At 39.3% G+C, this 15,650-nt stretch overlaps 2 protein-coding genes across 9 annotated transcripts in view; one reads left to right on the top strand and one right to left on the bottom strand.

Moving 5' to 3' along the window:
• CENPP (centromere protein P) overlaps nucleotides 1-2,417 on the top strand; it is a 173,062-nt gene extending 170,645 nt beyond the window's left edge. Inside the window, exon 11 of one of the 2 annotated variants that reach the window (XR_012661102.1) lies at nucleotides 208-2,417. The gene's annotated coding sequence lies outside the window, so the exon portion shown is untranslated. The remainder of the gene's footprint in view (nucleotides 1-207) is intronic. The other variant, XM_075096567.1, reaches the window with a different exon arrangement.
• Nucleotides 1-15,650, bottom strand: part of IPPK (inositol-pentakisphosphate 2-kinase) — a 44,804-nt gene that overhangs the window by 20,761 nt on the left and 8,393 nt on the right. For 4 of the 7 annotated variants that reach the window (XM_075096558.1, XM_075096556.1, XM_075096557.1 and 1 more), the window contains 5 exons: nucleotides 9,988-10,035; nucleotides 4,464-4,559; nucleotides 3,625-3,691; nucleotides 931-1,052; nucleotides 416-505 (listed from right to left, as the gene is read on the bottom strand). In XM_075096558.1, coding sequence (XP_074952659.1) covers nucleotides 416-505; nucleotides 931-1,052; nucleotides 3,625-3,691; nucleotides 4,464-4,559; nucleotides 9,988-10,035 — 423 coding nt within the window. Of the gene's footprint in view, nucleotides 1-415; nucleotides 506-930; nucleotides 1,053-1,402; nucleotides 1,494-3,624; nucleotides 3,692-4,463; nucleotides 4,560-9,987; nucleotides 10,036-15,407; nucleotides 15,467-15,650 lie in introns of those variants that run through there. The other 3 variants (XM_075096559.1, XM_075096561.1, XM_075096560.1) reach the window with 3 other exon arrangements.

Genomic DNA, 15,650 nt, shown 5'->3' with positions numbered 1-15,650 from the left:
CACATTAAGTTGCAGTAAGACACAGTTATATCATTTCAGACACATAATGAGCATCAGTCAGATGAATTCCATGTGTGTTACATGCTGTTGTAAGTTACGGAATGCCACCATGCACTTGGTGAGCAGTAGGGAATTTGACACTGGAGTTTACTCAATCAGCAGCATTAATAGTCCCCAAAAACTAATCTTGTATTTCTTTGCTTCCAGCTTCCCACAGAACTTGTTCCATCTCTCACTGAACAGATCCACACCCAGCAACTCAGGCATGTATCCCCACCTACTATCTTTAGTCATACCAGAGATTTAAGCAACAACATGCGAGTTTCAACAGGAAAGCAAGGCTAGAATAGCAAAGCAAACTGCAGTGAAAGGAAAGCAGGACAACTACTTAAAAAAAAACCAAACAACACATTACCTTTAGATGCTGGTGCATACAGTAACGACACACCTTGTGCTTTATCTCCTGTGAAACATGGCTGGAAAAAGGAATGAAGCCACATTTTGGCTAAAACAAAGAAACAAAAAAGATTACAAATATAAATGTATTTCTTTATATAAATATAAAGGCACATGATATGCAAATCTCTTCTGTTTAAGGAAACTAAAACCAAACAAACCAGTCAAGATCCAACACTTAAAAGCTTAATATATGTCACTGTATATTATTTTCCCAATTAGTTTAGAGTCCTCACTTAAGGACACACAAAACTATTGCAGCCTACAAAAGTAGTCTAGTAATATCTGGGAATTTCTCAAGTTTTGAAAGATCAGGAATTGGAAGGGGGAGGGGGATATTTCATCCTGTGGGTCACAGTGAAAGCTGTGAGCTCTGCCTTATGCCACTGCCGCACTCCTTTAAAACTGCTCTGATCAGTATGTGCTTAAAAATGCAAAACAAACCCCTCAGAAGGTTCTTCTCCCTTTCAATACCTTAATTTCTATGCAGAGGATTGGCCGGTGTTCCACAAAACGATAGGTCTGCAGCCTGGTAAGATTAGGAAGGCACATTGCATAACCACTAAGAGTGTCCATATCTTTATCACAGCGAGACTCTGGAGAAAACAAACAAACAAAAACACAAACAAGAAAGTTAGGTGTGTGGGTGTTTATTTTACCCTGTAGTTGTCCTCTGCACCAGGTGTGGGGGATCAGAACAAACTTAGGTAGACAGGACACAGTTTAGCAGTCTTTACCCAATCATACACTTGCATAAATTTGCCTTCCCCATTACCAACACCTGTTTTCAGTTTCCTCAAAACTATCATAAGTACATAGAGTGCCTCAAGAGCTGCTTTTAACAGCTGGTTTCCAGTATCAGTGAGAGGCCTGAAACAGCAACAGAGTGCACTCAGTTGGCCAACAAGAGGTAAAGAGACTACTGTATTCAAAGGTGCCATCTCACCTTTGCTTACTAGAACTGCAGGAACTACCATCCCTCAGTCTAGTCAAGAGGAACCTGTGAAAACTGGCAGAAATATCATAAACTGTTCAGAAGTTCAGGAGAAAGTGTAAATCTAAGCAGAACCTGCAAGTGGCTTCACTCAACTCCTTATCTGTATGCAGCCTCTTCTTAGCCATTCTGGTGCTTACATCAACATAATTACAAGGTGAAAAGGAACATAGAAGGAACAAAAGTTAACTTCCCCCTCCTCACAAGCTCTCAACTTCAAACAAGAATTTTCTCTGCTAAGACCACCCTTTTAAAAATGGCATTTTTTAATATAGTCCAGATTAATGATCCTGAGAAGAAACAAAGTAGCACAATGGTTTCAGACTAAGATTAAGAGGCATTATATAGATAAAACCTTTAAATAATCTCCCTCCACATGCATCCTTTGGGACAAAGGTCTGCGAGATTTTAGTTCAAATTTAATAAGCACATACTCCTAGATTTTCAGATATCTGTGTTACTGAACAGACATATGGAATACATATGTTCTGTTATAGTTTCTGTTGGTAAGAAAAATGCCCATTCTGAAAAATATTACAATAGAAAAACAAAATCTAAGAAACAGGAGCCTCATTAGGCATCAGCCTGCAATTACATGCTGTACTTCACTAGGACAAGCAAGAAGAAATCTTTCTCCAACAAAACACTGGGGTTTGTGGTTTTTTCTAAACTCAAGCAAAAGTACATCCATGTTCATCTGAGAGCCACTTGTCAAATCAGACAGACCCAGAAATCGGAAGTATTAGAGGAGTTCCACACAGGTTTGTGTGAAAGATAATATTAAAGGAAATTCTTTCCTCAAGGTTTAAAAAAAAATTCCTGTTAAGAACGAACAGCGAGATTTGCTGCCGTAAAGCAAGAAATACCAGTTGGACAGCTGCTCACATCCACATTTCTTCCTCTAAAGAAAACCCCAGGAGCTGTGGACGCACAAAATTTAAGAAATAAAACTGAATTCTATCATTCACTCCTACCAGAGTATCATAGATTTTGTAACTTTTATTAAACACTATTTACTTTCCTTGCTGGTTTCCGGCACTGTGGAACTGTTTCTCAAAAAGGTGAGGACAGGTCAGCAATACAGAATGTCCTGTGCTCACTATAGGTATATTCATTTCATTTTTTTTTTCCCCTGAATCGAAGTACTGGTTATAGTACTTTAATACCACATTTTTCTTCAAGAAACTTCGCAAAAGCAGGAATTTCTGGCCATTCCCGAGAACGTTTGAGAAAACAGCATGAACACGCCATGAGGAACACCTCCTCTCTTCGCCCATTTTAGAGTTTACACCTTACTGTACTTTTAGCCATACATGAAGAACAATGCACCCAAGTGTTGCTGACTCAGAATGATGACACCACATTCTGCAGGACTTCACTTCACACTGACTGTGTCAGGGATTGCCAAGCTTCGAGTCTTGCAGCATGTTCCAAACGGTTTCACAAGGTCAATGCACCCTTACCTCGCACACTTGCCCCCTTCAACCCCTGCCACCATCCAAGGGGACTAGAAAAGCATACTCACACTTCACCACTGGCTAGCGACCCCAGAGCACTGTCTGAGTCGGGAGAAAGCAAGCACTGCCCCATATCCCAGAGACGCTCATTAAACTTTAAAGGCAGCACAGCCTGTGACACTGCACCCCCTCGCAATGAGACATGCCAGATATCAGAAAAGAGAGACATGAGTACCTGGAATATTAAGTCGCACACTGCTTGAATGCTATGACTCGTAAGACACGAGATGCTTAGCCCCAAGTAAAATACTAACACTGAAAACAGGACAATGTAATGGAGAGTTTCTGAAACGATCTTCCTTCCAAAGCTCTGTGCACATTCCAGGAGAAGTAACTGATGGAATCAAAACAATTGTTTCAGGATGCATCTTCCACCTCCCTCGCTGACCTTTATAAAGAACTTCACAGCAAGGTGAAAGCTTGTTCAAGATTTAACAAACACCAGCTTACAGAGGATCCCTTTCCCCAGTTTAATGGCACCAGTATCAGACACAATTTTTAGTTCCAGAATACACCCATTTTTCCAAGTGTCATGGTCCAGATACTGAAAAAAGTTTCCTCACATTCTGAGGTATGATGCTTTTTTACTTTAAAATAAAGCACAGCGCTTTACAGCTTGAGGAAGGCCCCCTTTTTAATGCTAACCCTGGCACTTACCTGGTCTCTCTGGCTGAATTTTTAAGCAGAGCTGTCTTACGAAGCCTAAAGGCAGTTGAATAATTTCCTAATTAAAAAAAAAAAAAATGTATTTCAGCACAAAAATTAATATCCAGTTTGGGGGCCTTAAAATGGAATAGCAAAGTTCAATGGATGCTAACAGTGTACTAAACTGTATGATCAGCAGCTTTTCCCTCTGATTAACCATCTATGTGAAGACCTGTACCTGCAATCACACACAATACTTACTCCACTGTGAAACCAAGAACCAATTTAAATAAATACATGAAGAAAGAGCATTTTCAGTTCAAGTTTAATGTGCATGGAGAAACTTGCATCATTTTGTCCTTTTCATGAATGAAACAATCCCATTTAATCCCATCCCATGTCTCACATCCCACCCTTCCAAGGCAGAATTCTGGAACTTGGGTTCCAGGAGCAGGTGTAACTTCCATTCAAGGATCTGACATCCAGTTAATTAGATCTGGCCACCCTGAAGAACAGAGCAAGCAGCAAGGAAAAAATGTTATCTCTGACTACACAGAAACCAGATTGCTCCCCTTATTCTGCAGTTAGTCTAAAAATCTGTCTCACACACCTCTCACCTTATGCAGGGCACAGAAACCACCGTTACCATTGGTAGCTTCAAATAGCTCAGACCAGAGTGCAATCCAGCACAGAGCAGGATCTCTGATCTGATTCAAATGCTGTTTGTGCATGTATCTTGCTCAAGAATATCTGCAAACCCTATTAATTCCTTTTACCAGCTTGCAGCGTTTCCCAAAACACTTCAGTGCTTACAGTGCATAAGCCATTTATTTTAAGAATAAAAGATTTACCCCATGGTGAACATAGTTCTCCCCAAAGAACTGCTTCATGACATGTTTTCCAAAGTCTACGATGTTTTGCAGATGGTGTAGTATTTCCTCTGAAGTCTGGAACACAAACATGGTAATTTAACAATGAAATAACGACAAACAACACTTAAGAATACATACACATAGTAGTCAACAATTTAGCGAAGTAGCTTAATTGTTCTACAGAGTTTGGTAAGTCAGTGCACATTGAAATTAAACAGACACATGAAACATCTGCTACATTTATCTCCCTACTGCTGTCTGAGGGGCTGGGATAACCAGGAAGAGGGTCAGAAGTTCTGACTTCTTAAGTTTCACAGGGGGAAAGGACAGAGAAAATGGAAAAGGTGGAAGAGGGGGCAATTACTCAAGATCTACTCTTTGACCATTATTCTTAAAACAGCTCAAATAACTGTAATAGTCAAGAGATGCACAGCATGCCTTCTTAGCAACAGGTGATGTGCAGGAGAAGCTTTGAGTGTTATAAAATACTTCACCTGGATATTTAGAAGTCCTAAAGGCCTAAAAGTCTTAGCCACATAAAAAATCTCTGCATCAACAGGTACAGAATTTGCCAAATCCTGCCCCAGACAATGAAAAATCTTACTATAATGTCATCTTCCATGAACTTCATGTTACCTGGCTATAAGGAAACACAAAAGTTCTACAAGGCATGCCAAGCTAGACAGAAACAACACTAAGTGACTACTGGAAGCAGGACAGCAACATTGGTGCAGTCTGACTTTGACGGACTTCTGCTCATTAAGGAGGTAGCAGAAAAGATTTACAACATTATCCCGCACTCCAGCATACTCTGATTCTCCACACAGCATTTTATTTTTATGGCAGACAAGCTCCAAGCTCCTGCATCCTTTTGTAACAAACCTCTTCTGGAAAAACACTACTCTGCCTACCACTGTACACTATGTAGCACTGAACCAGACAGATTTACCCTTGGGATTGAGTAACAGTGGAGGAAGAGGAAGTGCAACACTCACATTCAAGTTAGAAAAATAACAAAGGGAAAACAACATGAGCAGGAGGGGGGAAAATAAACGGAGCAGATTAAGAGAAAACAAAATGCTAAGAGGGTGACACTCATGTAATGGCAAAGTCTAGAGAAAGAAGGGAAGGCCACACCCAACACAAATTAAAAGTGTTTACAGGTAAAGGAGATTGTCACTAATCAAGCGATCTTATTAACTTTGGTTTATAATGCCATCATAAAAGGTAGATTTTTTTTCCACCCGGAAGGGTTTGTTACCTAACAGACTTACACAAGATGTAGGACTAGAAAGATTAGTTTGTTACTGTAACACAGGTCTGCTAAGACTACATAACAAGTTTAATACTCGTCCTCTAGCAGGATTCATCTTCCAGACTGAAGCAGCAATACACAATACTGCAACATGCAACAATGCTTTACAGAAAGAAAAACCCCTACAGTGATACACATTACTACACACTTACTTCAGTAACACTGTACTAAATACTGTGACTTCAGTACGCAGAGCACTAACCAAAAAACCCAATCCTTTGCAGCAAGTAGGAAAACCACAATTTTTCCAAAGCTCTCACACAGAATTTCCATCATTCTATAAATTTTATGAAGGTCAGGACAGTGCTTATTCTTTAAAATGCTTGGCATATTGTACTTGGAGTTGTTTCTCAGAACAGCTCTCCCGGAATCCTTCTAAGGGAGCCAAAATAAGCTTGGAGCCTCTTTACAACAGGCAACCTTCCACTGCTTGAGCCTTAGAACAGAACACACACTCCGATGCCTGAATAACTTTCTCATCTGGTCTAAAGAAGTGTATTTAAGAAAAAATAATTAATAAGCAACAAGATGCATGAGCAGGCCACCCACATGAGTATGCAAAAGGGTATTTCACAGCAGCATTGCTCAATCTGTGCTTCCCAGGAAGGCCAGTGCCCCATCGCTAGTGCTGAACGTGCCGAGGCCCATCAGAGAGGGCTGCCAGCAGCCTGAGCTCCTTCACTCCTCTCGGCCCAAGACCACCACTGGGGAAATGCCAGCTCCCCAGCCCTCCGCACTCACCCTGAGCAGACTGCAAACACACTGCATCCACCCACCCTTGTGTTTCATGTGTTCTGGGCTGGGGAAGAAGTAGTTGCTTTGCAGAGAGAAACCCCACCCCCCCGGCCATTTAAAACATCAATAGTTACAGTAAGTATCTTCCACACCTGATGAAGTGGGAAATGACAATTCTGCACACATACTATAGCAAAAACTTCAATTTATATTCTGCCCTTTTAAAGACAGCAAAAGCCTTTCTTTAACTTATACAAATTCTGAATAGTGAGGAAGAATGTTATCATCATCTTATACAGAAACAGAAGTCTCAGCTGATTCCCACTTACAGGCTATTCTGACACGGTTTGCTTATGTACATAGTACCCACAGGCTTTTTTTTGTTAACATACATAGATGTATATGTGTACACACACACATATTGGGAAGTAAGCACTTTGGAAGATCAGGACATTTACCACTACTGCTACTACAAGGAAAGACTCACCAGTTAAAATTATAGATAGAACTTTAAAATTACAAATCAAGCTTATGACACCTGCTCACCTCCTTTTAAGAGCAAGTAAATTTGATGTGCTCTGAATGAGAAACAAAAAAAAACTACCAAGCTACCGGAGCATCACCTTGCAACGTTATAAAACACAGATAAAAAAGCTTCTGAAGCACCCATCACCACTGACAGCTTATTTAGCAAAACACTAAAACTCATCAAATAGTTTCTATACAATAGAGAGGCAAAAAATTCATTCCTGCAGAAGACTTATACACTAAAATCAGCAATATGCAATTAAAATAATTCCATGAATCCTGACACTTGACTTTCTACTCAAGAAATGCAAGCCCCAGAGTTACATTACTGATCATGGTTATTTTACACTAAACCACTGAATTGTAACAATAAGACTACAATTTGCAATAACACCACCTTGTTTAACTCCTAGATTATCTAGTCGAAAATTAATAACCAAAGAGTATAAACACAAAGCAGCGTCCAGACTTTACCTTTACCAAAGGAGTTAAGCAGAAGAGACTGAGATGCATCTGTCCACATCTGAATTTCAGTACATGCCTTACTAGAAAATATTTGGCTTCAACTGCCTCTTTCAAAATTGTTTACATTGGATGAGCTACAACGTCATGCACAGATCTGTAACACTTCATATCCTAACTCATCGTGCACTAGTCAGGAATACAGATTACATCTTAAAAACATTTTCTCCTCTACAGTTGTCATGTTGCTACATCCAAGTTTACACAAAACTCTGATTCTCCAGAACTTGTTTACAGATCTGAAGATTAAATAGTCTTCCACTCTGCTCCAAGAAACCCGATGCTTTAAAAAAAAAAATCACCAGAATAATAAAATAAATTCAAAATACATAATCTCCCATTTAGAGAGTAAAGCCAAAAGGAATTGTATATTACGAAGGCCAAACAATCACAATAGAAGGCAAAGAAAGAATGCTGGAACCATCACAAGCCAGCTTTCCTCAAAACATAGCACTTTTACACATAACAGGGGAGTTTGCCCTTACAGCATACGTTTATCAATCCAGAGCATGAATTTAGAGAGACTGTTTAGAATGCTTCCAGAAGTATGCTCCACCACTGCCTGCGTCTACAAATGGCCTTTTTGCTGTTACACGGGTAAGAAGAGAAGCCTGCCTGTCTGGGGCAACTCTGAATAGAAGTTTTGCTAACAGTTTCTAAAAAGCAAACTCATTGGTGCTTCATCAGCTACAGCCCACAGGAATACCTACTGCCATCCACCTCCATGCTTGGATGGATTCTGAGCAATTTTATTAATCTGATTACACAACGAAAAAAACATTCAAGAACCTGACCAGCATTGGAATACTAACAGAACACCACAGCCAGGAGGGTTTTTTTCTTGTGTTTTGCTATCCCAATCACAAAAAACCTATATGCATACTAAAGCAGTCCGCAGAAGTACTATCAGCTTCAATGCTGTGGTGGGTAACTGTGAAAAGTCACTTCCTGGCTTCCTTTGTGACTTCATCGTACTTTGTCAATTTTTTTAAAACAATTACTATACAATGATCTCTTTGGATTAAAAAAAAAAAAAAAAACACAGGAAAAAAGCTGGTACTCAGTGTTTTGTTTTCTTAAATAAGTGGCAATAATAAACTGACTTTTTACTTAAACTTGTGGTCTAATTCTCCCTGCTATATTAAAAACTGAGACAGGAAACATTTTCCTTTCTTCCAATCCACTGTGTTCTTCCCTGTTCCCATAAAAACTCTAAACATTATCTTGAACTACTACAGAGGCACAGGATACATTTTTGAAATCCTGCCACTATAAGCAGATAAAAAACTTACTTGAATCACACTTTAATTTTACCAGACTTCTTTTCAAGTAAAATAGTAGCAGAAAAGCCATCAAATAACTCATACATACACTGTGTTCATGGGTTTTACCTTCCTCTGCTTTCCTCTTCAGAAATGTCTCTTTTGTCCCTTGTTAAACTGGACGCATTTTGCATTCATCTTCCTCATTTAAAGCAAAACATCCTTCCTATACACTTACTTTACATTCATCCTTGTTTCTTTTTCCTAAAATGAAGCACTCATGGCCAGCTCTCAGTACAGTCATAATGCTTTTTGTATTTCTTTCTCAACGGAACAGTCTGCCACTGAACCTTACAAAGCTGTCGTTCAGAAGCTGCTGTAAATCAAGCCGTTCCCTGCATCTCTCAGGTAACATGCCCTAAAGACTACTCAGGAGGTTAGGGAAACAGCAGAATTTGAACCTCCTGCCTCTTGTGCTCTCTTTTTTTCACCTTGGAACACCAAACTTTTGCTCTCCACCTTTCATTCTTGATCATTTTTTAGCTCTGTTAAAACAAATCTAAGGTAAATCACTTCAGTTCCTTCTCGAACAGAAAAACCTTCTGCCACAGTCCAAGAAACTGGTAGACTGTGTCTCACTGTGTTCCTTTTGCAAGACAGCACACTAAAATCACTCACTGACAAAGGCTATTCTGTGAATATTTCATATTTTTGTCCAAATTCCATGGCTTTTTAGCTACTGAACAAGTAGCCAACAGCAGACCTTCATCATGACACCACTCCTGTGTCTCCTGTCATTTCATTGTCAGCATCACCCCGCTCTCGTACGTTGACGTGCAACATTTAATGCTTTCTCTGTTGCCACAGCTATCCTTACAGACAGCCATACCCTCTACACTGTGCAGTCTCACAATCTGTCCCACACAAAGGTCTTGATATCAGCAGTCACATAATCTTAGTCATGTAAAAGGACCTCAAATTTCCTCCTGTTGCCAAAACTCCTGAAACACAGGCGCATTTCAAAACATCCCCCTATTCTTACTCCTATCAGTCACAGTTCTTTCACAGGTTTCCTGTTTCTCCTCAGACTTGTTATTAGCTCACCTGGGGGCTTTTATTGACAGTAGATGTTGAATCTTACCTTATTCTGGTCGGGGGGGGACTTCAAAAACCGCAGCACCACACAGCGCTAAAGAAAGACAGGAAAGAATATGGTTTCATTAGCATTTAAGTACATCACAATTTCTGAACAGCACAGATTGGGGAATCTGACAATTATCTCCTCTGAGAAATTAAGAAAAAAAGGGGGAGGGGCAAAATAGGCATTTTAGACGGTTATTTCACTCGACTTGAAATCAAATACATCAACGTCTGTTCCCAGATTTGCCACCACTTTAAAAAGGCAGCCACTCCGCGCTTCCAGTTGCCAAGTGTAACAGAAGAAATACTCCCTTAGTTTATAGCACTGCACTGAAAATCTGGTAAAACACAGCATCAAAACAAACAGAAAAACACCCCATCATTTTTGAGCCACAGGTCAGGGGCAGTGAGGGGTGGAGAAAAAGGAAGACCCACCTAGATATCATCTGCTTACAGTATCAGCACAGCATTACAAAATATTAAGACACTTACCAGCAGTAGCTACACATCTCTACTTATAAACACTAAAACCTGCTACTTCTAAACTTCCAGAAAGTAAACACAGGGACAAATGCAGCAGGTTATCTTTAAAAAAAAAAAAAAAAATCACTAAATTTTGTCATTTCTACAATTTCTATAAAATTTAGTAACAATTCAAACACCTTCATATTTTCAAAGTACACAAATTCTAAAAACATCCTCAGCCTTTATTTTTAAGAGTTCAGTTAAAGTTCTGTAGATGTCCGAAGTTAAGCCTTTCTCCTTAAGCCTATTAAAAGAGTGACTTCCATCACAGAAGTCACCTGAATTGTCTTTCTCTCAATTGAATCTTGCCAAAATTAACCATTACACTTGGTAAATAGACTGTTACATTAAAATCGAATTCTGACATAGTACTAAGGAACCTGCAGCTTTACTAGGCGAGGCAACATATAGCCCCACCTCAGATTAGTCAGCCCAAATATCTGATCAATGTATTTACTCCCACTGATGCCCTTCAGCCTATCCATATACAATGTGGATAAAAACTGGGCACCACAGTAGAGATGAACAGCTGTTTTCTGGAGTCACCTCTTAGTCACTCAGCATCTCCATCTGAACCTCTCCTAGACACATCAAAAGGATTACATTCTATTTAAAGCACTGTCAAAGAAGTACTAACACTTAGATTCCCTGAAAAAGATAATGCAGACAAAATGCTATAGTTACAAATCAGGTTTATGGAATCTAAGCTTTTTCCCTACCAAATGACTTCCCACTAAAAAAAATCCCATAGCATGACAGCACCAGATATAGTCCACATTTCAGGGCTGAAAGCTGTCTCTGGACAGTGCTGAGTGGGAGAGCACTGCAGTTATCTTTAATTACTAACATATAGAGAAAAAGCAGAAGAAAAGCAAAACAGATGACAATGTGTAGTCTAAAATACCAACAAAACAAGATTGGGATTCAGACATTGCTAGTGAAATCCAAACAGCCCCTTCAGTATCTAGAAAGCCTCAAGCCAGCATAAATCACATGGCTCGCCTACATCTGGAAAACACTCTCGGGTAAAATGATACTTTGCTGAATATTGATTCAACTTGTTCTGCAAGATCTAAACGGCACGAGTGTCACAACAACAGAGAAACTGAACACTAATTGTAATCACCTGGATTTCACAAAACTGCTGGGTGACACCTGCTCTTTTTCTCCCATTATGACCTACACGTGGATTACAGAGCTCAGGTCTGATGAGCCTGTGCGCTCTGTGTACGCGGCATCTTATTTTTATAGTGTTTCAAATGTTTGTATCCCCTACTTTAAATATTCATAAACAAGTGGATCAGTGGATCTAATCATCACTTCAATTCAGTAACTTGATCCTGCAGCATTTCAAGGGCATTGTAAATGTTTATCTATTGATCAGCTCCCAGCCAACAAGCTTCCAACCAGTGCTCTGGAAAATCCAATTGCTCTCACAGGACTCACTACAGCATTTTTTCATTACCAAATCATTTCTGAAAAGACACGCCAGGATAAAATGGCCAAAACAATATATGGCAAAAGAAGAACACACTGCTTGTTTAAAGATGTCAAAAGGAAAAAGTTCAAACAAAACTTCTCAGTCACAGCTGCACTTCAATCAGTTGGCCACACTATGCCTTCATAAGGCTATTAGATTATCAGAGTGAAAAAACAAACCAAAACCACTTTTTCTTGTTTTGGGGGGAAGCTTTCTGCTAGATCCATCTCTTTGTGCAATACGACACAGGTATTACACAAACACACTGCCACAGAACAAAGGTTAACCCATCAGATGTCAAAGACGCCAACTGCTCCAGAAACATGACCACTGAAAATACTGGTCCACATTTTACATTCTGTTGCATTACTGATTCACTTGACTGATTCTTTACTTGGAAATATTGTGGGTGGTTGTTACCATAAGGGTTTGGGTTTTTTTTGTCAGTTATCTTAAACTCCCTAGAAATGTTTTTATTTACAGATTGAACATGCTTATCTGCACACAAAAGAATGGCCCAAATCCAGAACAGAACAGATTTCTTAAGAGGTTATCACTACTCCTTAGCACTTTGAAAATCAGAACAACTATATCCTAATGCTCCCTAAATGTCAATTTTCTACATGCACCTCTGTAAGCCTTTCCACTGCTTAACACCCCTTCCATCAGTGCACTATTACCAAAGTGTTTAGTTAATTGGATAATAGTCCTGGACAGACAAAAAGATGAAAAAAACAGGCTGCAAAAATCAAGCAAAGAAGAAAAAGAAACCATGCACGGAGGTAAGCAAATGTAACACATGAAACATTAAGAGGCTTCCCATCTTTTGAAGAAGCAAGACAAGCTAGAAAAATAGGAAATTCAAAGGAAGAATTTAGAATACAATTTTTTTAATCCAGCAGCCCTTTCTCTGCAAATATGTTCAGAATCCAGTTAGCAACAAAAGATTAAACAAAAAAAACCAAGCCATCAAAATATCAAACATGACTGCTCTTGCCCTCCAAATAAAGGATTTAAGTGCAACTCTCACATGAGGGCACAGCAGTTTGAGAACAGATAACAAACAACGTTGTTCTTACTGGCATCCAGGACCATGCTAGGGCTACAACAAAAACCATTTCCAATTGTTACAGGAAATTCAATACAAACAATAGCAGCAAGGATACTGAAATTTGTGTCTACAATTGCTTGGCAGCCGGGATGATGTAACCAGGAGCCTAAAATCTGGAGGAGCACTATCTCAAGCCACAGTATTTTGAAACACCAGCCTTAAGCTTAAGGTCCCACCAAGAAAGGCAAACACCTCTTTAGCACCCTGTCATAAAACAATTGTTTGGGTTAAATCATAACTGAAGGTTAATGGTTGCCAATGAAGTGACAAGAAGCTGTGGGAGGGGCTGTGAAAATGTATTCAAAGAAGTGACTGACATCACAGAAACACGCGGATGCGTACACACAACTCTTGTCCTACTGCATCTTGGATAAGAAGAGTTCGTTTGCTGGTCTTAGTCCCTGTGAAGGTTAGCTGCAAGCATTTTTCTTCTCCACAGTGGTTACTACAGCTATTATTTTAATCCTTAATGAAACCCAAATCCAAAGTAGTCCCTGGTAGTTAGGCCAAAATACAACTGGGATCAATCCAGGTACTGTGGATTAGGTGGTAGCATTATGAAACCAGGATAAAAGCTTACATTTATTTCTTTACAGCTTGATGTTTGATATTGACCTCACATTTTCCCAAAACATCTTCTAAAATTCCATGTTATAAGATAAAGCTACCACATAGGCCTCCTGAACTGGAGAGTTCTCACAAGTTAAACACAACTGTGGCAAATCCATAATCTTGATATTCCCCTTCAGAGAAAAACCTTGCTTGCATCACTGAGGTTTTTTCAGGTTTCTGTCTCTTGCTGCATTATTAACAAAATCTGTAACAGGTGGTGCCAGTGAAAGAAATAGGAAAATTTGCATAAAAACAAGCTCAAATGCTGGTAAAATTGTTTAGAAGTACAGAAATATGTGTATTTTCCCTCTGCTGTTACCACAGCGGTTTTAAAATAAGCTTCTGTATGAAAATATGAAGAACGTCCAAACTACAAAGCCTGGGAAACATCACTTCGGTTTCTGCTTTTCCAGATAAGCAGGTCCACATCATTTGATATTACTCTTTTATTATTTTAAACAGCATGAATTAAGTGTTTTTGTCTAGAGGCAAAGCATGACTCTAACATCTAGTCCGGCAACTGCCCAGTATAACTAGAAAAGCTTCTTATCTAGTTGATTACCAACTTTTGTTCACATATACAAGATCTACTGGTAGAAACCAAGGCACTTCGGGAACCAGCTTTTTAAGTCCCAAAGGGAAATCCACCCCTCTTCCCACCTACCTCATCTCCCTCACTCCACACCATCTCATAAATGGCAGTATCTAAAAATTCACCAGTATTTTTGTAAGCACTATATGCAATCTTACATCACAAAGTTACCTACCTCTCTACTACATTCTGTTGCCAATAATTTTGAAAAGGAACATGATATACAAGCAGAACAAGAAAACCCACATTTGTTTTAAAGTTGTACATGTAAGAGTCACACACTTCCAACTGTCAAGTCAACACAGGGGAAACTTTCAAAGACTGGTAACAAATCTTTCCCTGCAATTATTACTACACTATTTGTTGCGATCAATCACACGCACCACCATCAACTACTACCTAAGGAGATGAAGATAGGACGTCAAGTACTTTTAGAGAGAACGGTGCCTGAAAAGGCTCTTGAGTTTCTTTATGCAGCAAAAACCGGTTGTTTATTTCATTGACTTTTGCTGAATCTGAAGAGGTAACAAAACACAGCTCTAAGCATACCAAGCCTTCTACCATCACTGCAGTTATTCAGCGCAACATAATCATAGCGGATTATGACAGCATACAGCCATGACGCCTACAAAAAGTGCATTCTATCTAAAATTCAAAAGGGGGGGTGTGTGGTATGTTAAACTACAAACTGCTCTTCCAGCCCTACATGAACATAGTGACGTGCAAATGCAAATTAATGACAGTTTCCATGGTATTAAATATGAACTATGGAACTATCTTGCTGATATTAGCTATTTCTGCAGTAACACATTAGAGCTACATGCAGCATATGACAACTAAAAAAATTATTATGACACTTTTTTCCAAATTTACATTCCACAGCCCCTTGAATTCTAACTCTAGTCCGAGAGATTTAAACACAAAACAGTGGTTTGCTATTCAGAAAATGTGATTTCTGGGTAGGAGGCAAATGGACAAAGAGGTGTCATCTTCACATCTCAGAAAAGGCAGCTGCACAGAGGAGACTTCCTTCTTCTGAGAACTAAAAAACTCAAAAAACCATGCCTGCTATGCTGCCTGGGCATTTCAATCAACACTTACCTTTACAACACTCAACACAAGACGTTTTTAGAGGTCTCCTCACCAAGGGTGTCAGCGTGCTGTACAATGTGAAGGAATGTGGGAGAATGAAAAACTAAGCACTGGAAAATCTTGCTCATCTTGCAATGAAGTACACATAGTAATACTGCATACAAACGTTGTTTTCTAACCCAGTTTTGTTCTGTATAAGGTGGATAAGATCACACAAAACAAAGTGAGGAAAGCTACATTTCCTGCCAGTAT

The sequence above is a fragment of the Phalacrocorax aristotelis genome, chromosome 6 (assembly GCF_949628215.1).
Source record: "Phalacrocorax aristotelis chromosome 6, bGulAri2.1, whole genome shotgun sequence".
NCBI lineage: Eukaryota > Metazoa > Chordata > Aves > Suliformes > Phalacrocoracidae > Phalacrocorax > Phalacrocorax aristotelis.
This window is presented reverse-complemented; position numbering and strand designations above follow the sequence as displayed.